This window comes from Orbicella faveolata, unplaced genomic scaffold (genome assembly GCF_042242905.1).
Source record: "Orbicella faveolata isolate gen_17 unplaced genomic scaffold, um_ofav_v1 contig_13, whole genome shotgun sequence".
Lineage (NCBI taxonomy): Eukaryota > Metazoa > Cnidaria > Anthozoa > Scleractinia > Merulinidae > Orbicella > Orbicella faveolata.
Window position 1 is genome coordinate 16,422,227 of NW_028301540.1, and position 21,522 is coordinate 16,443,748.

General features: G+C 36.0%; 3 protein-coding genes across 5 annotated transcripts in view; 2 read left to right on the plus strand and 1 right to left on the minus strand.

Moving 5' to 3' along the window:
- Positions 1-22: 22 nt before the first annotated feature.
- Positions 23-7,466, plus strand: LOC110051415 (phosphatidylcholine transfer protein-like). The gene is made up of 7 exons (XM_089284873.1): positions 23-324; positions 1,806-1,974; positions 2,202-2,319; positions 3,266-3,345; positions 4,210-4,381; positions 5,661-5,728; positions 6,313-7,466. The coding sequence occupies exons 2-7, from the start codon at positions 1,843-1,845 to the stop codon at positions 6,391-6,393; spliced, it is 651 nt and encodes a 216-aa protein (XP_089140999.1). The 5' UTR covers positions 23-324; positions 1,806-1,842; the 3' UTR covers positions 6,394-7,466.
- On the minus strand, positions 7,144-9,734 carry LOC110051398 (succinate dehydrogenase assembly factor 3, mitochondrial-like). Its single transcript, XM_020757432.2, has 2 exons — positions 9,508-9,734; positions 7,144-7,888 (listed from the first exon to the last, which is right to left on the minus strand). The coding sequence occupies exons 1-2, from the start codon at positions 9,664-9,666 to the stop codon at positions 7,718-7,720; spliced, it is 330 nt and encodes a 109-aa protein (XP_020613091.2). The 5' UTR covers positions 9,667-9,734; the 3' UTR covers positions 7,144-7,717.
- A 28-nt stretch (positions 9,735-9,762) lies between these two features.
- The window catches only part of LOC110051416 (diacylglycerol kinase beta-like), a 30,664-nt gene continuing 18,904 nt past the window's right edge, over positions 9,763-21,522 (plus strand). For 2 of the 3 annotated variants that reach the window (XM_089284862.1, XM_089284861.1), the window contains exons 1-4: positions 9,763-10,070; positions 12,665-12,741; positions 17,285-17,495; positions 20,149-20,460. In XM_089284862.1, the coding sequence (XP_089140988.1) occupies positions 9,965-10,070; positions 12,665-12,741; positions 17,285-17,495; positions 20,149-20,460 (706 nt within the window). In that variant the 5' untranslated portion in view covers positions 9,763-9,964. The remainder of the gene's footprint in view (positions 10,071-12,664; positions 12,742-17,284; positions 17,496-20,148; positions 20,461-21,522) is intronic. The other variant, XM_089284863.1, reaches the window with a different exon arrangement.

Sequence of the window (21,522 nt, forward strand, 5' to 3'; positions counted from 1 at the left end):
ACTAGTTGAAACTTGATACAAAAAAAAGTGGAGTCTTAAACTTGCACGTGGTGAAGATTTTTTAATAGAGTCCAAATTTACTGAAATTTGAAATAATCTATCACCTGCCCTTTCAATGCAGGTGGGAAAGCTTTGACGGAGGCGAATGTTATAAAAGATTACGAAATAAATTCTTCTTATGCGATATTGAAGTACAGGTGACACAGGACCCTGGAATATTCCCCGGAAGGCGAATAAGCGGGAACGTGGAGAATTAGGAACTACAAGCACGTTGTAAGTTTCTTTTTCTTTTTTCAGCCCGCCTAAAGTTTTAGTTTGTTTCAGGTAAGTTTGACATTTTAAATTTGTTGTATTGCGTGTAGGCCCATTTAGAAGTGGTTTTATACTGTATGAGGGTTCAAATCTAGCGGCCATTAATATTCCCAGCCCTTTGTATATATATATTCATAAACATGCTGTTTAGGCAATCAGTTCATTTATTGCTTTCTTCCGTATTGAATTATTTGCATTTGCAACTTTTACAACCGATATCTCCCCTGAGAGTTTATAGTTCTTAAGGAAAGAACGCTTAACTTGGCAGGAACAATAACCTGCTTAACTGCTTTGAAAATAAGTCAAATAACTGACCTAATCAACTTGGATCGCTGATTTTACTGAAAACATAAGAACAGGAACTATTCAAGAACGAGGTTTAAACAACTAGTTTATTTTTTCAGTCTGAAAACGTCATACAGCACACCAGTAAGAAACAGTGTTGTACGAAGTAATTAGCTTCCACTAGTAATATTAAATATGTTTACATCTGTCTTGAAAAAGTCCTGTTTGCAATTAATACACTGCCAGTTAATTAGTTAGCTTACTTAGTCTAGTCTCAAGAAATCAGGGCATGTGTGTGCCGATCTAGGCTTGATTTGACTCCGGCTTTTCTTGTTAATCCTTGCAACTGAGCCTGGAACATTTCTTAAGTTGGTGGCAACAAATAAATAACCCCTAGAACAAAAACAGCCATCTTTGGCAAAAGTGCCCATAAAAGAAATGATGTTTAGGACCATTTAAACTACAAAATAATGATCCTGAATATAAATATTACGGATCAGCTATTATAAATTAGTATATTCTCAGCTCCGACTATTGCATTTCTAGCTCTCTGATTGGCTCAAAAACTCCGACTATGAGCCATTAGTTGGAGTTTTACCTTATATGGAAAACAGTGCGCCAAGTTTAAAAATTTTCCGCTCTGTAAAATTGTTGAAATAAAAATCGGCGGCAAAAACCCGATTAAGAATATACTAAAACAATTATTCCATTCGACCTTGTTGGATATGAAGTGATCATAACCAACTCGCGCTACGCGCTCGTTGGTTATTTATCACTTCATATCCAACGCGGTTTCATGGAATAATTGTTAAATAACTGAGAAACAACGTGCACTCTCACTGGTTGATAGTTGTGTTTATATGAGAGTATGTAAAGATGGTTGTGACATTCACACCCATTTTTGAGAAATGTTTGTAAAAGCAATAGGGTACTTTTTCCCCAGTTACATAGCCTCATGTAAACACTTGGAGAGTTAGGAGAAATCTTGAAAGTTGTGCAAACTCTTGACTGTGTCTCAGATTTGCGTTGCTGTCTCAAATTCTCCAAACCCCCTCATGTTTAGATGAAGTTGTGTAAACATGGAAAAAGTACTCTATTGCTTAAAACTGAATTTGAACTTATTGAATTTAGATGTGAAAGTGGTCTGTGATACCTGTGATTATTTTCTAAACTGTCAGTGTGAATCAATGATCCTTTATCTACTGTAGGTGGCTGTCAAAAGACACCAATTAAAGTATTAAATCAATGGGATTTGAGGACAGAAAATTCTTAGAAGCTGTTCAAGAAATTGACAACATAAAGCTGGATGGATATGAGTTCTTTACAGAGTCTGTTAAGGAATCTGTGGAGTGTAAAATCTATAGAAAATATGTAGAGGTCAGTTTACGGCATACCATTAATATTACTGGTATGCTATATATATCTCTTTTCTCCTTCATGTATAATAACAAAATGACTAATCACGTGGGAGACAGTAAGTTTTTCCAAGTATCTTGACATTTCCCTTAAACAAAGTGAACAAGAAAACCATCAAAATTCAAGAAACCAATTCATTGTTTTCCATACTGAGCACTAACATGTAATTTTCATTTATGTGCCTGTAGACTTCAGGGTTATACGAGTATAAAATAATGGGATCACTGGAAGATGTTGGTCCTGATGTGTGTAAGCAAGTTTATATGGACTTAGAATACAGAAAGAAATGGGACGAGTATGTTAAGGGTGAGTGTATTAATAAGTAAACCCTCATCATGACTTAATACCTTGAAAAATGGATCATGTTTGCTGTAGGTCATGTCCGTCGACACTATCAACCAATATGTTGACCAACACTCAGTCAACATATCACTTTGGAAGGAGGTTGGTTACATCTTTGACATGCCTTAGTGAAACTGCATGATGCAGCCAGATGCGATGCGATGTCCTCATTTTAAATGAGAATCCGAGGGAGGGCGATCACCTGGGGGCAATCATTTCAAGAATCCAAGGGATGCGGTTCCAGTCAAAAGACCCACATTTCACCTTTGCCCACCATAGAATCTTCAGTAGCTCGGTAGTTAGAGCATCCAGCTAGATCATGGAGGATCGTGGGTTCAAATACCATTTGGAACTTGGATTTTTTTGTGAGTTTTCAGTTGATGCTATATATTGCTATCATTTAATATTCTTTATGTTACTCACTTTGGAGGGTGGTTGATTACATCTTTGATATGCCTTAGTGTGACTGCGTGATACAGTTAGAAGTTATGTGTCATATGTATCAGTTATTGTTTGGCTGTGTGACCACATGATGTGGTTCCAGTCAACAGACCCACATTTCACCCTTGCTCAGGGCTGTCATTAAGGGCCATAACCCATAACACCTGTTACTGCTGAGTATGCTTGATTTTCCCTTGATGCTATGGGTGAATTGTTGATAGAATTCAACAGCAAAGTAACAAGTTTGCTATGGGTGTGGAGAACGAGCCTACAGGTGACTCAAAACTTAATGACAACCTTGCTTGCTTACCAGAGAGTTTCCAGTAGCGCAGTAGTTAGAGTATCCGGCCAGTTCATGGAGGGTCATAGGCTCAAATCCCATCTGGAACGCAGATTTTTTTCCGAGTTTTCAGTTGATGCTATTTCTATCATTTACACTGTAATTAATATTCTTTCTTCTATTTTTCAGAACTTTATGAATTTGATGATGAAGGAGTCCAAAGTATTTATTGGAATGTAAACTATCCTTGGCCTATGTCAAACAGAGATGTATCCTTACTGAAGTCCATGTTGTAATATCCATAGCTTTGTACAGAGAGTGAACATCCAGAGTATTTAATAACATGACTTGTTCACATGAAAATTAGTTCTACCAGCATGGCACGTGACATGTCAGATTTATTAACATGATTGACAGTGGTGGAGACAGCAAAATTTGTGACTCAATCTTGTTCATTGATTTCTCAGTGGGAAACACAAGTTAGCTTTTAACCTGGTGTGCTGCTGGAAGAGATGTTCAAAACTTTCTTTAAGTCCCCTTTACAGACACTTCAAAAAAGCCAAGAAGCGGTCGCCATTTTCTTAACAATGTCACACTGCTATGCTAATCACTATCTATCACAGAATAGATAGTGAGTAGTGTAGCTAATCAGAGAATGGCATTCCAAATTATTCCTGTAAATTTTTTTAAAAACTTGTAAATAATCACATTTTATAAATATTTTACGATGTATATAGGCCTAATTATTTTATTTTAATTATTGTTAATATTGTTACAACTGTTACTATTTCTTTCTTTTTCAAATTTTAATTTTTGAGGGCCATTAGGTTATCAGTTCAAATACTGTCAAATGTTACCCTCGTAAAATAAAGTCTTACTTACTTACTTAATTACTTACTTAATTATTTACTTACTATTCCTGATAGAACGCTAGTGGATTTATACTAATACTTGATATGAAATGAGCATGTTTTTATTTAGTGTATCATTAAGTGTTGCAATTTAATTATTGATAGATCAGACATGCCATGATTTTTTTCTTGTTGAATTTCATGCTCACTACTGGTTATAAAAATGTTCACTTAGCATTTTTCCTTAATGCAACATCACAATGAATGTTCCTCTAAATATAGTACATATACAAAAGAGCTTTGCGTGAACTGGAGGTAAATGGCATTCCGACTGTAGTTGTGTTAGCTGAGAGCAATACAGGCACTAAGATTCCTGTGAAAACAGGGGTAGTTAGAGTCAAAGAATATCAACAAAGTTTGATTATCCAGACTGATGGTAAAGTAGGAACAAAAGGTAAGATCTTCTGACCCCTATAGGGTAAATATGTTTTGAATTTACCTTCTATCATCTGGGATTGTTTAAAAGATGGATAAAGTTTATCATATAAGTTATTTATTTACTAATTTACTATAACAAGTGGAAAACTAATTGGTTTTGTTTGCACTTATCTATCCTTCATCCCAATTGAACAATCAGGGTCCAATGTGGTTATTATGTAATTAAGCAAAATTGGCTTTTTATTAAGTCAACTTTTTTTCATTTATTCCTGAAACCAAAACTTTATTTAACAAATAAAGAAGCCTAAGCCATGTATTACACTGTCATAAAACACAATGGGCATTTGAGAATACAAAGGAAATGTAGAAAACACAAGCTGCTGGCAAGTGTTTTCTACATTTCTCGAGCATCCTCAAATGTGCGGAGTGTTTTATCGCAGTGTAATACACAGTTTAGGCTTCTCCATTTGCTTTATGATATAGAGGTAATGTGGCAAAAAATGATAAAGCATGTTTATACTCTGATACAACATGGGTTTTTGACCAACCAGAGCACATGCAGGGTCCTATCTATATTGTAAAAAGTATTATAAAGTAATGTACTGGAGATATTTACCGGTATGCATAATTATTGTGCTTTTTTGTATATGCTTCTGCAACATGTGATCCGAGTTTGGTCAAGCCATGATTCATATTTTGGCAAGGTGCAGTTGAGCCAAAATACCCATGGCAAGACCAAATGAGCTTGATATGCCACTGAAGCATACTAAAAGGTATGCTCAGTACCAAAACATTCAGCCATAAATTCAGGGCCATATCAGATCACTGACATGATATCTTGGGATATCAGGACAGTGCACATGGCTTCTGATTGGCTTATTGCAAACTTTGATACAGTGATACATGTAGCAGATACAGCACTATTGACTGACTGACTGACTGACTGACTGACTGACTGACTGACTGACTGACTGACTGACTGACTGACTGACAGATGGACAGATTGAGGGAGGGACAGAGAGACGGATAGACTAACTGACTGACTCACTTAATCTCTCTGTGCATGTCTGAACATAAGGCAGTACTATTAACATTAATAGTGGATGGCCAATGTTTTGAGTTATGGTGGCCCTTATGGTTCTTTTCTTACTCAATTGTGATTGTGAGCTTGAGTTTAGAAATGTTCATTTAGTCAGTGAAAACAGGTTAATTAGCTTGCCACTTGCTCTTTCTGAAAAGGCTGAAAACCATCATGTTCCTTTCAACACTCTCACTCCACTCTTTTTTTATTTCAGCATTTATGCATTGTTTTGATAACCCAGGCGGTCTTATACCAACATGGCTCATCAATTGGGCTGCAAAGGTTTGTACTGATGAAATAATGCTGCAAATTTTATTTTTGACTGCTGTTGTTGTGCTTGTTGTGCTTAAGAAACTGGAGATGAGCGTGTCAAAAAAAAAAAAAACAAACATGTACTGAACAGTCATGATAGGATTGACAAATTATTTTCATTTTAGCTGAAAATTCCTGACAAGATTGTCAGTGGTCTAAAAATCCAACCAAGAAACTAACTTTGAAAAAATGGTCTTCTTATATTCTGAGTCCTTCCTTTCCTTTAGAAATACATTCTAAAATGTCTAATCTGAAAATGGAAACAATGGTTAATCACAAAACTTTAGTAGCCTTCTACATGTTTAATTTTATTAAATACCTGGGGCCAGTTGTTTGAAGGGTGCATGAATAATGCTAGCAAATAAATCATCATCCAAAGAATAAGTGTTGGTAAAACAAACTACGCTAATCACTAGGTAGTGATTTATCCAGTGGATAGAACAACTAGGCTCTGGTTCATTTTAACTTTCCAGTAAGAGTTCAAATGAACAGTTTTAAAAGTAATATGTACAATGTCATGTGTTTAAGGCAAAGTGCATTTTTTTTGTTCTTAGACTGGAGTGCCATCATTCATGAACTCAATGAGAAGTGCCTGTTTAGGTTATGAAGAATATATATCATCAAAGACGACATAACTACAGTGTAAAAAGCTTTAAAGAACAGACAATATTCTTAAAAATTTAGTTAATGGTTTGAACACAGTGCTAAGAATCAGTGGTTTGCCTGGTGTGATCACCCAGGTAAATAATAAGGTCCTGAAAAGGATTGTTGCTGGTACATGTATTTGACACTACTAGCTACTGGAAAACCTGCCTCTGAAGCTCAGGAGATTGAAACGTCATTCACTGGCAAACATCAACAACATTTCTTTTCAGGACTAACCTCTGTACTTGGGCAATCACACTCCACAAACTAATATTCCAAATTATAAATATTTACAACACAGTATGCAGGTACACAATTATTTTAATATTCTGATTGCTCTGTTTGACTTTCTGGGTGGAAGACGTGTTCTCTATAATAAAGTACAGTGGAGCCCTGTTAATCTGGTCACCAACAGACCACAAAAATATGGCTGTATTAACAGGGTGGCTGTATTAATGGGGCTATTTGAATAAGAAAATCACTGACTGAGCTTTTGTTTCTGCCAGAATAAGGAGGCAGTATTAATGGGGTGGCTGCATAATTTAATGGGTGGCCTTAAGACAGGGTTCTACTGTATACGGACTTCACATAACTAGAAATCTTTAGGGTTGTTTCAACAGTATGAGGAAACTGCATTACAGCTTCCTCCCCAGACAAACACAGTCTCTTTGGGAGCATGTGACTCAAGGAGAATGCTGAAATTCACGATACAGTGTATTTACAAACATTGTCAACTAATGTTTACAATCTGCCACAAGTGTTTTATTTCTGATATCATACATGTAATTCATATTTACATGAGCCTTATTTCAGCCTTATTTGTATAATTTTACAAGACAAAGTCATCAACTGATTTTCATTGTCCACATCAATAATTCCAAGCAAGAGCGGGCCAGCTGAGGTAAAAACACTGTTAAGAGATTGCCTGTTCCATGACAGGACTACAAATGTAATAACAGAATTACAGTTGGTGTAAATATCAATATTTATGTGGCTAGTAAATTATGAAGATGATAAGTACAAAACGTATGCCAAGAAAATAAATTTGGTGTTTCAGATTCTAGTCCTTTTGAAAATTGTTTTATTGAATCTTTGACAAGTACTGACATTTAGTTCTAGTGCATTCTAATTTTAACTGCACCTTTCTTTCATGTCATCGAACCTTTGGCCTCAAGGACCTTGAGACTCCTGGACAAGAATAAAGCCATGAAGGCATTAAGACATACCACTTATGACAAACTTAATGAAATAACCTTTAACCGTAACACAGAAGGGTGGACTCTCCAACATGTTAAGTAAGGAACAAATGTGTTGCTAGCTCCTTCCTGTTGAATTTGAGTTGTCTGACGGAGTGGTTATTTCGTGATGCAGTTCATAAAGTTGTCGTAATTGTTCCTCATTTACACTGGTTAACTGTTCTTCTGATAATTGACCTCCAAAACCCTTCCCTTCTTCCTGTTGTCTCTCTAACAAATCAGCATACATCTGAAGAAACAAGACCAGAATAGAATTAAAGTTAGAACCTTTTTTTCAAATAGTTTTCCCTCATTGACAAGCTAAAAGGTCTTACAAAATTACCACTGTAACACAAAGTGCTAACAAAAATCATTGGGGAGGGAGGGTGGGTAGGCAGTGGATATACATGTAATGCACTGGTAGTCAAATGTTGGATGTTTGACACTTCAGAATAAATATGAGTTTACTAACTGAATGGGAGGGCCGGATGTGACAATATCTCTCATGAGGAATGAGAACAGCAATGATTGTGTTAAAGAACTGAGGGTCAAATATTCTCTTGTTATGGCGAACCCAGACCTGACTTACCAGTAGCCATTTATTCCATAACACAACCTTTATTGAGCTACATTTCAATGGAAAATTGTAAAAATATCTTGCTTAATGTATCATGTCTTGAGGCAGCCAGCTTTCTCCAGACATCAACCACTCTTGCTCAACATCTGTTCACTTGTTTTCTACAGGATTATCCCTTGCCTTATAAATATATTGTCATCACTTGGGAATGGCAGCAGTGGTCAATAGGCGTTATGCTTACAAAACAAACATCAATAACAAAACTCAACCCTTACAGCCACACCCCGCCCCATCCCTACCCCCCAAAAATACCCCACAACATGTAGGTGTCAAGCAAGGCTGGACTTAACATCAGGGAAACGTATAATTCAAATGAAAACTGTTTGATAATCGGGCAATTTGCACCATTATCACTGAAATCCCTCCCCCCCACCCTGATGTTACATCAAGTTAAAAGGGATGTATCAATGCTAGGAGTAGTCCCAGTGTGGGGCAACTGCAAACTGGTCTGAAGACATGATTGATCATTGCAGTTATACACAACTTCAGCAGTTGTGAAATTAAAGCCTGAAAACAAATCTAGGCCCAAACAGTGTTTGGGGCGTTATATAAACAATAGCCTCCATTAGGTGCGAAAATATGCTCGCATATTTGTCCACGGACATTATCTGTTCCAAGAAGCAAACAGTTTTTTGAGAATGTATCTCAAGGAAAACTGTGAGCTTCGAGGAACAGATAATGTCTTTTTCGCAACACTCGCAATTTTGAAAATTGGGGAATATTCTCGGATATTCCCCAGTTTTGGCTGGGGAATATTCGGTCACATGATGCATTGAGACCAACCTTGCACGAGCGAAAATATTTGATGGATTATAAGATTAAATATCCTTTGCCTTCGAACCCATGACCTCTCTGGTATTGTAGAGGTCATGGGTTCGAATCCTGTTCAGGCTTTTATTTCACAACTGCTTACGTTGTGTATAACTATGATGATCAATCATGTCTTCATATCTTCTTTGCAGTTCAAATATATGATCTTTCCTATATTCACTTGCATGTAAACTAGTCTGTTATGCGTGAGATGTGTGACATAAGACGTATGTTTACCAAACAGATCAATGGTTGAACAAGTTGGTTTCTTATTTAGTTTGCACGTTTTGCTATGACTAAAGTAACGGCAGACATCGTGCCTTTCTTGAAATTTGTCCATGATTCTTATCGTTTTAGCTAATACACGACAAATTTGTTTGATAGATAGGGATTGAGTTACTACAGTGAATATATATACCTACTTTCCATTCTTGAATGAACTCTGTGATCTGTTCTTGAGTAGCATTTTTATGTCTCCGAAATTCATCCCTTAAATACTGGTCTCCTAAAGCTTTGGGGATAAGAGGAAGGTTCTTATGTAGCTTGAGAATACGCCGGTAAAGTCTCACGGATGGATTCATATTGCATAAGCAAGTGGAAAAGATAAACGAACAAACAAATGCTGCCAGGCGCAATACTCTCGTCCAGTCTCTCGCCGTTGTTTACTTTCGTACAGTGCCAAGACATGAAACGAAGAGAAGACATACATCTGAATACATTTACAACACTAATAGTGTATTATGGCGTGCAGGTGAAGCTCGTTGTGGGAAGTCAGGTTTGATCTGTTTGGCGTTCCTTCTCGCCCAGAATGTTCGTCCAACGTCTTCCGATCACAAATAGAATAAGACGGTCGGCCGCAGGTTATTGTTTAAGGTAAAAATGGCGACTGTCAGTCAATCAAGTACTTCTGCAAGTCCGAATGCGACGGGAGTGTGGAACCGATTGTCTCCAGAAGAGTTTCAACAGCTTCAGGAGTACACTAAGTGTAAGAGATTTTATTTTACCTTCTTCTTTGGTTAACCAAGTACTTGAGCGTGTAGTTAATGTTTGGTGTTGTTTAGTGATAAGCAAGCTCTGCTGTTATGGATGAATGATGCTGTTCGCCTTTTGATATACTAGCTCATCACCGAATTCAAACCTCCGATGCCACTTCTACTTTCGGAGGTTAACATACGAAACCATACTGTTCCCTGATTATTTCACAATAAAATATTAACATGGCTGAAATGTTGTAAACTGAAATGACATGTATTCGGTTTAACTTTTAAGAAGTATATCACGTATCGTAATAAGCACAACTTACGCTAATATCTTTGCACCAGGCAAAGCTAACAAAAAAATTATTATTGTGCTTCTGTATTGCTGTTTTAATATCTCTAAAACGAGTTGATTACAGACCGTGCAACACACATATATACTGTATATTGTTTATGAGGAAAAACGAATCCGGATTTCAATACCTTAGTATTATACTAAGCCTATGGTTTTACGTGTCCATGTAGTAATAATATGGCGGCTAGTGTTATTAGTCTAATTTTTACATGTATAAACAATGATGCTCGTAATTTTAAAGACAAGGGAAGATTTGGATGGGTGGTTTTGTAAGTGCGTTTTTCAGTTCTTGCCAGCTTCTTGTGTTTATAATAAACCTTTTTGTGTCATGTATAAAGCCTTTAAGGGAAGACTATATAATTTGGATGTTTATTGATTCCATCGGTACATTTTTGTTGCTCTCGCGATGCATGTTCACTTCGTCGTAGCGTTTCTCGGTGTGGTAATTTAAATGACTTAAATTTCGTCGTTCAAAACCGGGAATTTCTTGGTTAGAAAGTACTTTCGTAAACCGTTTTTGCTGACCTAACCGACGTTTCTAAATTGTCACATTTTGGGTTTCGTATTAAGATCTTTCTGACGCTATTTAAATGAACAGTTTATGGCGACAAATATTATTACCGGTTGCTCTGAGAGGATTTGCTTTAATTTGAAGCTCAGATATTCACGAAGAAAAGAAAAAAAATTCAAGTTGATTTTTTAACCTTCTCTGCTCAGTTGTGGTTTATTGGTGTGGTTTAGAGTGCTATCAATGTGTTATATATATCTTCGTTTCGTTTGTCGCAAATAACAGGTCACATTCAGTTGTGATTTAAACTAAGACGTGCCGTGAAAAATTCTCCTCTTTTTAACTTAAAAACGTGGTGAAATCCTCGTTTTGCTTTTGGTGTGATATTATCACATTTTCTATTTCATTCCAATTGTATTCTTGGAATTTTTCAGTTACACCCTCCAATGTTTAATGTTACACTGAGAAATGTCTAAGTGTTGTCATAAAATATTTATAGTTTTTGGCATACAAACACGGAGTGACAAACAAAATACCATCTCTTTTTGCTCCATATGAAAGGTAAAGAATGTCACAAATTGTCAGAATTTTTTGTCAATTAATTTTTGGTAACCATCCCTAAATTTATATATCATTGTTGTTGATAGTTCTTGGAATTTCTCTTCATATTGCTGTTAAATTTTATATCAACTGTGACATTAAGCAAGCCTCGATATGCAAGTCAACACCCTTCGAGTTACCTGTAGTTGTTTATTAAACTGTTGTCTAGTTGGTTTGTAGCTACACTGTGCTTGCAAAACTCAATACATTAGTCAGTATGTGCTTATGACAGATGAACTTTGTGTCAGTAAAGCCGACAAAAATGAACATTTTATGTATATTTGTGTATACTTCTTTATTTCACCAACTCTGAAAAGATGTAAGCTTACTTCATCTAGAATTCTCAGTTAGGTGCTTAATTGATGAATTTTAATATGTGGGTCATCATTTTAGGTTTTAGCTCCGTAGCTCTGGTTGGCTGTGTTAATGATTCCCTACTGCTTTAAAGAATGTGGGAGCCAATAGGAAGCCTAAAAACTCTATCAGGCTTTCTGTTTCCCCTTAACAACAATTAGACTTTCTCTTTGCAATTACCACAAGACAGCATTTCCATAAGTTGATTGTTTCTTAAAATATAGAGAATTTCTCTGAAATCTTTGGCATTCAGTCCTTTATAAAGAGGGTTGTACATGTATATGTATTTGAACATAATAACATATTATTTTACTATTATTTTGTTTATTTTACTTGAAAACATTTTTGACATGTCAAATTCTGTCCAAATGTCAAATTTTAATTCATTCAGAGTGAAAAAAACATTCTGCAGCATTATTTATTGCTATTAGTTGTAAAAGGATAGCAATTAATGTGAATATTCATTGAAATTGAAGTCTCTGGCTGAGTATGGTTTCCTTGTCTTAAAAATGAGCATTTCAGAATACTATGCTGCTGATAATGATGAAAGAGAAATGGCTAAAGTCAAGGCTGTTTTGCGGCTGATAAAATCATGTGAGCCCTCACGGCTTATATTTACATGTGTACATATGACCTTCTTGTCAGAGCTGAGAGTAATTTTCAAGTGTAATGAATACAATCTAAAATTACATCTCCATGTGGTATTCTTTTTAAAGTTTATTTTATTTTGTGTGCCCTGAAGTACAGTTCTTCTTTTTGTAAATTAAACAATCTTTCATCCTCAGATGCCAAGACTAGCCGATTGACTGATGTTCTTCAACAGTTCCGTGATGGAGTTTATCCACAGTACAATCCAGAGAAAGTAAGTGCATATTGATGTTCACAGAGTCTGAATAATTAACATTTTAAATCCTCATAAAATTAATAATTATTTCAATTTTATTTGTACAAGGACCATACTGCATATGTTCATATCTACCCCTGCATGTTTTCATGTGATTATGAGTTTCTCTTATATCACTTCTTGTGTGATGTTAGCTTCATTTCATGTGTTAGAAAATCCTGTAAAACATGCACATGTGTGTGGTAACTGTCAATTATTTTTAGTCAGTGAGGAATTTTTTTACTGTGTAATACAACTGCACAAAATGTGTTGCAAAATTAAGGAAAGCAGACATACTTTCTTTATAGAGAGTAAAATTAATATAATTTAGAATGGTAGCAAAACCAAAACCAAAGTAATCACTCTGGCCTGTCACAAAGAACACAGACAATCAATTCATTACTGAACCAATCAAAACTCTAAGTAAATACATGTAGCTGATATGAAGCAAGAGAAAATGTGTGTGATCAATTCACAATGACTTTTGGTGTTATTTCTGATTTGATTACAAAGTGGTGTGAGTCTTTTACAGTGTGCCAGCCAATCACATAGCATTGTAATGCAGAACGGTAGCAAATGCAAATGATTTTTGACGCTAAAGTGAAAATGGCTTTAACACAGTGGAACAAAGTGAGGTTGTATTCTCAATAATTACCAGGGTAGCAATGGTGAGTTTCACTGACACGTAGCACATGGAAATTGTAAATGAACAGCACTTTTAGATGTTCACCAGGATAATGTGAGTCACTACTTCATTTGAAATGTAATTACTAGATCACAAACTTTGACCAGCATGTTGTGGTTTCACTAATAATAACTACTTGTAAAAAGAGTACAGTCATTTTTAGCAGCCTTGCAGATTGCATGAGTTTTGTATACAAACATTTTGACCTTCTCATCGTCAGAATTTTTGTAAATCAGAATAAGAGGGGTGACTCATAATACACTCGCGTTAGGCAGTACCATGTACACTGTAGTGGTGAAAATTGTCTTCTAAACTTGAAGCACAGTATCTCTGAATTAATCTCTTAATTATACATATCCATGATTTTGCCAATACTATTTGCATTATACTGATCTATATTTTATAGTTTGGAGAAACATATATATCTGAGCAAATTCGCACAAACATGCCTGCTAGGTTTTCGCAGGCTAAGCCAGCGACTTTAAACCCAGGGGGGGCTCCGTCAAGGCCAGGCTGGACACGTGGCCCAATGACTGGCCTATCTGCTGGTGGCTTGCTGGCGGCCAGCTGTCAAAAGCAGGGGGGAGGAGAGGGTGTCTTGTATTGACACCCCCACCTAGTTAGCTGAGTTTTCAGTGTTAAATAAGCTTGATATTGACTGTGTTTCTGGGTATTTTACTCAGTTGTTTGACCTTGTTTGAGGCTTCTGTGTTGACATGCCACCCTGCTGGAGTGGTCCATGCCACATGCATGCGTGAGGGGCCAATCTCCTAGCGAGGGGGGTGGTCAGAGGACTTCTGGCTGCTGGGACTGCCTTTGAGTCAATGCAGGCATGTTTCTGCGAATTCGGTGAGATATATATATCAACCCTCCAAGTTGCGACCATTTTAGTTGCCATGGCGACTAGAAATTTGGAGCTGGTGACTAAATTAGAACGCAAGTCGCCAGCTCGGCGACCAAAATTAACGTGACCTATGCGTCAGGAGCTTGAGCGGACTATCATCCGGAGCGAAAAGAAATTAGTTCTGAGCATTAAGAATTCACTTTGCAAAGCTAGTTGTTGTGGGATTTTAACCAACAAAAATGGAGACTGAATAAAATGAAATGTTACACAGTAAACAGAGATCAAGGAATTGCATTCAGTTGAGCTTGGGACGCGACAAAATTTGTTCCACTTGACTGAACTTTGGCACGTGACAATTTTACCTGGAAGCACGAGACAACGCACGCAATGCGGTCATTTGCCATCGAAAAGAAGAGGAATTGCAAAAGCTTGGAAAGCTTGACGGTGACAGGATCCACAATATATTTGAGAAACATCCAGATGTATTTGAGAAACGTATTTTGTTTCAGTGGACACGAAAATACTTGACTTTACAGCAAACTTGATAACACAAGTACGGGGGATTCTATAAATAAAAAAAACTGTGATGAAAAGCGGCTCGCAGTTGTAAATAAATTTCACTTGTGAGAACGAACCTGGGTTTATTTTTAAATTGTCAAAGATTTCATCAAGAAAAAATATCTGTCTTAGTGATTGCCCTAAAACTTGTGAGAGTATTTTCACGTTGAGTATTCGCGTTCCGCGGTTCACATATTAAATTCAAAACGACAAACAATTTGAGCGTGAACTTTTCTGTCCATTTCAATACAGTCTTTAATTTTCAGGTGAAGTTTTATATCGTTTGCTTATTCAAGCAGAAAACGAGGTTGAACATTTAAAAAAGATCATAAGCGATAAGGTAAAAATAGTGTTCACTTTATGGTCTCAGCAAGAATTTGATGCTGCCTTGATAAACATTGGAAAACTTTCCGTCATTCAGCTGCGAATGAGGCTATCTTATTTTAACTTGGTATAATCTGTGTCGTTTACACTGCTGCTGTTGTGTGAATTATAAATGATATACACAAATATTTCTGTGTTTTGTGAAGCGACTTTTGTTCTTAATTTTCATCAAATATTTTCATTGTGATCAGAAACTATTTCATTTGATCATCAATCATTCCAATAAAAGCATATTTGAATCATCATTAGGTAGTTCTTTCACTGAACGGTACTTCAATTTACTTGGTGATTCAAGGAAAATGTTATTAACAATACAGTTAGATAATAATAAGATTATTATTTATTATTAATTAATTATTAATTTATGCATATATTTTGGCGACTAAAATTTTTCACTGGTGACCAAACCTGAACAGTCAGTGGCCAAATGGCCACTAAGGAAAAAAGTTAACTTGGAGGGTTGTATATATGTTTTGAGTTAGTCCCCGGAGTTTCTTTACATTCCCAATATGAATCAAGTTACATGTACTTGTATTCAAAACCCAGTGCCATCTGACAATTTTGAATATAACATAGAGAAGATGAGTCCAAGGATTGACAATATTGTTGAAAACCAAGTTTTGGTTTATTACAATGCAAAAAGATTGCTACAATATTTCAGCACTATTTCGGAGCATTAGATTGTATTTGGCTCTTTACTTCAGAGCTAAATACACCAAGAAATGCAGCAATTGCCATTTGGCCTCAATATTACATTTTTGATTCTTTTTCCCACACTCAGTCAGAGGCCCTGTAAATATAGATATTCACTTAAATAAAATAATGTAATAGTCTATAAGCAATAGAGTGCCTTTAGAAGAAACACAAATTATTGTTAAATAAATATAAACCACAATATTGAAAGGCTGTTTTCTATTTGACAAAAGCATTTCACACAATTCATCCCAAAACTGTGAACTCCTAAGGGCAATAACAGCGTGATGTTTTGTCTGGCTTGTGATTGGGGTCTTGAGACCAGGGCAGACCTAGACAGCAACTGGAACAAGAACTCTAACAACAACCTTGATTATTAGGATTTTAAATCTGGTCACTGTATCAGTTAGCAAACTATTCCTCAGTTGAAAATGCAAGGTGAAAATTCAAATGAAAAACAATTCAGAAAAACAATAGAGAATGCTATAAAAATAATATGCAATACGCATGCACACCACCATACAAAATCATCAAAAATTTTCATTCAAGTAGTTGTTGATCAAGCCTTTTGTTGTTTGGCAGTGTTCCTGTTACCATTAGAATAATGTTGAATAAAATTCAAAAACCAGAAAGTTTTTTTCCTCAGTCCTATACATGTACATGATTTGATGAGTACCTATTATCTGAAATATTGTTTGATGTGTTATCTTATAGACAGTAATAATGTCAATCAATGTCAGTCCATAATGAAAAACTGAGCAGAAGACTGAGAATTAGTTCTCAAGTGACATGAAAAAATAAGAGTAAATAGAAGCACCAGAACTCAGAACGCTTGCGAGGAGATACAGTAACAAACAGTCTCAGCTTTCACTGGCTGAAATGTCAATAACACAAATATCTTTTTATTCAATACTGTACATGGAAGTTTGTAAGGAAAAACAGGACCAGAAATTTTACATCCAATCTGTTTTAGCTTCAGTTTAGAAGGAAGTTTTAATTGCTTTTGGTGCTTTCTTGGGTCTGGAAAATGCAGTTGTGATTACAGCTGAGCTAGATTGATTGATTTGGGTTTTTAGAAAAGCAGAAAAAAAAATTTCGTTTGAGTTAGTGGTAGCTTTAAGTTTTATTACGCTCAATGGATGCATAACATGATAAAGGAATTTGATTGCCATTAAGCTTTCAAGCATTAGTTTTCATTTTGCAAAATAGAGAGAAACACAGACTTCATAGCCTAAGAAGTTCTCGATAAATTACAGAAGCAGCATTTTCTAGCTAATTTTTATTTCACTCACAAAACCCAATGTAACAAAGTGCTCTTAATCACAATCTTCAGTCCTAATGTACATGTTTCTCTACAGCCAATGGATTATGAGGGCTTCAAGTTATTTATGTCGGCTTATCTTGGCAACAATGTGAGTGAGGATTTGTGCGAGCATCTCTTCTGGGCATTCCACAAGCAAGTTGCTGTGCAGTCGCCATCACTGTCACAAACTATCATAGACAGTGTGGCTGTTTCTGTAGTTGCGTCTAATTCCCAACAGGATGTCAACAAACATGATCAAAGGAGACGTGAGTTTATCTGATGTGTATTAAATTTTTGGACTTTGTTGCTCATAGCAATATATATTATTATCATTTTAATCATAAGTTAGGTATGGAAATCCTGCTTGTTACCTTTTTTTATTACATGCATGCTATTTACTCTATATATACACAAATAGGGGAACTAGGCTAATTTCTTTTTACTGGAGTTTCTTTTTTCAAAAGAGGTAATCAGGTCATTCCAATCTATCTCATGAATTACATGTAAGAACAGTGCACTTGGGTCCTCAAAGAACTTTTTCTCAAGGTACTGTATACTGCGTACAAGCATGTATTAATTGCATGGTTCTTTGGAGTCTTGAAAAGAATATTTTGAGCCTGCAAGGATTGCACTGATGAGAACTTGTCATTTCTGGCGCTTAATGTACAGTTACTAAGTGTAGCAGCAAAGTAACATGTAACCTGTACAAACAAACCAACATGTAGCACTGCCAAATAATAGTCAATTGTTTGAACAGCATATTAACAAATAAATGGTTTGGAGTCAGTAAAATTCTTTTTAGTCAATAACATTAAGTCTACAAGATTAACATTTAAAAAACAAAATGCCAAAAATGTGTAACACATTTCCACAGCGCACACTTATTCGTAACTAAATGTACACAGGTGTAATGTTGTAATTTACATTTGTTTTTGGTTGGATCTTTTTCCTCTTAGGTTAGTTTTTATTTTCCTTTGCTTCATATTAGAATCATTTGATAATAAATATGAAAGTAATGAAAATAAGAACCAGTCAGTTTGAAGCTTCTTATCAATAAGCAAAAGCAAATTTCAACCATTGTAGCATTTGCATTAACTTAGTTTTTTCCATGTGACAGTCAGCTTTGAAAGGCAATAAGTTACTTTTAGTTGATGATCTGAAGTTGATGTGGAGTCACTTGAGATGTATATCACCAAATGTTGATTGCTTACAGCCTAGTTAGCTCTCAATAATTGTAAGGGTAACCCCTGCAGACACCTGTATCCCGCAATGACTCTTACTCATAGTGTCATTTTGTCATTTTGCCATTTCTTGATTTGAACACACCCACAAGACGTAAGAAAGAATCATGTAAGAAAGGATCAAGGAGCATGACTGGGATATTAGACTTGCCAGTGCCCAGACCTCCACTGTTTCAGAGCATACCGTACAGACCACAGGCACTATTCACTTTACATGTAGAACACAGTGAAGTGTATCAAAAATTGATCGATACCCTCATTGGTACACACACATAGGGTCAAGGAAGCTATACAAATAAATACAATCTACATCACCCTAATAACATCAGCAGGGATAGTGGAATTGAAATTCCTAAAGCATGTATGACCGCAGTCCTAGAACAAAACAATGGGAAAATGGTACAATTGCCAGTGGACCACCTAGAGAATGACATCATTGTGGAATAACGGAACATTGAAGGGTCAAAATGCATCAATTGCAGTCTACCTTCATGACCCCTGGCCAGGGATATTGTGTTGTGTTCTTGGGCAAGACACTTTACTCTCACACAGGGTTTGTACGGGTCTTGGAAAACCTGGAAAGTCCTGGAATTTTATTGTGGCATTTTCCAGGACTGGAAAGTCCTGGAAAAGGGCTACTGGTCCTGGAAAGTTTTGGAAATCTCTTTAACTCAAGTAAAAAAATATGAAATGTATGGCAGACAGTAAGGTGAATTAACATTAAGATCTTGGGAGTGAAAGGGTCAATGTGAATTTTAGAGTCCTGGAAAAATCAATCTGAGTCCTGGAAAACTGGAAATTTGTTTCTGAAAAAGGGTACGAACCCTGTCACAGTGCCTCTCTCCACCCAGGTGCATAAATGGGTACCGGCAAACTTTATGCTGGGGGTAACCCTGCGATGGACTAGCATCCCATACAGGGGGGAGTAGAAATACGTGAAAGGGTCAATGTGAATTTTAGAGTCCTGGAAAAATCAATCTGAGTCCTGGAAAACTGGAAATTTGTTTTTGAAAAAGGGTACAAACCCTGTCACAGTGTCTCTCTCCACCCAGGTGTATAAATGGGTACCGGCAAACTTAATGCTGGGGGTGACCCTGCGATGGACTAGCATCCCATCCAGGGGGGAGTAGAAATACGCCTAGTCGCTTCATCCACAGAAACCGGGATAAGCTCTGGCCTGGTGGGCCACTTAGCTCGTATGCAGACTTTACCTTGCTTTATCTTCTTTTCATGATAAAAAATTAATGATTATCAGTCAACCTCATTGTATGATGAGGGCCAGCATTGAGCAGTGGAAATGTGGCAATCTTCATCACAAGTTACCACATCATATGAAAAACAATAATACTTTATTATCATTGATTGTACTGTACCTTACAACAGAGAATAACAATAACCTTTTTTATCACAATAAATTGTGTCTGAATAATTCAACTGGCCCTCAAACTCTTGTTTGTTTAGAATTGTGAGAAAATGAAAACAACGCAAACATTTTTACATCTAGTAATAAACATTCATTAACATGTATATTAATAAACACGTGATAAAGACGGATTTTTTTTGTTTTAAATTAAATCAGATACCTGACTGTTATATTAATGTATAAGTAAATTAATATCAGTTATCACTGTTAACTAACTGTTAATAATTCATTTTAAAACATTAACTACACATTCAGTTTCAGAAATTCCAGGTATCCACAGTGGAGCTGGAACTGCAGCGCTGGTTGCCACGGCAGCTGCTATAGGGGTTGGCGATAAACCTGAAATAACACTATCTAAAGCCAATGATGATGAAGCTGAACCAAGTGTTAAAGCTAATGGTTCTCCCACAGTTAAAACTAATAATAACGATTCTAAAGCCAGCGTACAACCTTCACTCACTTTGTCACCAGCGCCAATCCAAGATTCCTTAGGGCTTGGTACGTGGGGGCGAAAGTCACCTGATTTAAAACATCACTTCCGAAGACACTCTAGTGGCTCATTCATGGGTTAGTAACTACATTTAACAACTGCAGTAATAAATTGACTCCAGTATAAAACATTCAAAACATCAATCTACTTAAACTTAATAATTTTTTAACAGTATATTTAAACAGTATTTTGTTGAACATTTTGAATAAAAAATAACTCAGTTACATATTAACAAATCATTACAATCAATCAACCATTATTACCACGTACTGATTTTTCTGTTTCTACAGTAGTAAATAATTCACAATTACCAGTTATCCCTGCATGTCTTGACAACCTTAAAATGTTTCTAAATTATTAAACCGGGATTTAATTAAGTTTTGATTATACTGACAAATATAACACTGACTTGGAATGCCTAAATCCACAGTTAATAATACACTGTGAGCTTCTCATTATCAATGTTGGCTTCAAAGTGATAAATCTTAATTCCCTTTTAAACTGTTATGTTACAGGGTCAAAGTAGGTAAAAAATGATGAACTTCTCTTATGTGCTAAACTCATTGTTAATATTCTTTACATCTGTATTCTTGTTTGTTACTTCTGTGCATATCACAGCAGTTTCCAAGGCTTTCTGACAAATACATAATTAACGTTTTCTGGGGAAATGTGGATGTTGATTAAGCAGCCTATAAAAATTTTGTTGAAACCTAAAATCTTGGGAAATTAACTTAATGGAGAGACTGGGTTTTGAACATTGTCCTGTTAATGTGGTAAACTTGAGTGAATGTAACACTTTAAAGGGGCTCAGTCACAGTATTTTCAGTTATTTTGGCCACATACAAAATTACCTTTAAATGATAGGAAAAACTGAAAATAACAGTTTAAGAAGAGAGAAAAACACCACAGAGATAATGATAAACCATAAAGGAACAAGGATGGTTAAGGATAGAGAAGATTGACACGGATTGCAAATGACAAATTTGAAACATTGAGGCTAAACTTTTCAATATGCACAAACCGTGACTGAGCTCCTTTAATAATGGACCGTCACTGTAATCCAAGCACATATAGTGGATAGGACAGAACTAAAGCTACATGTAGTTATAGTGCTTATAATTCAATTGTCTGATTATTTT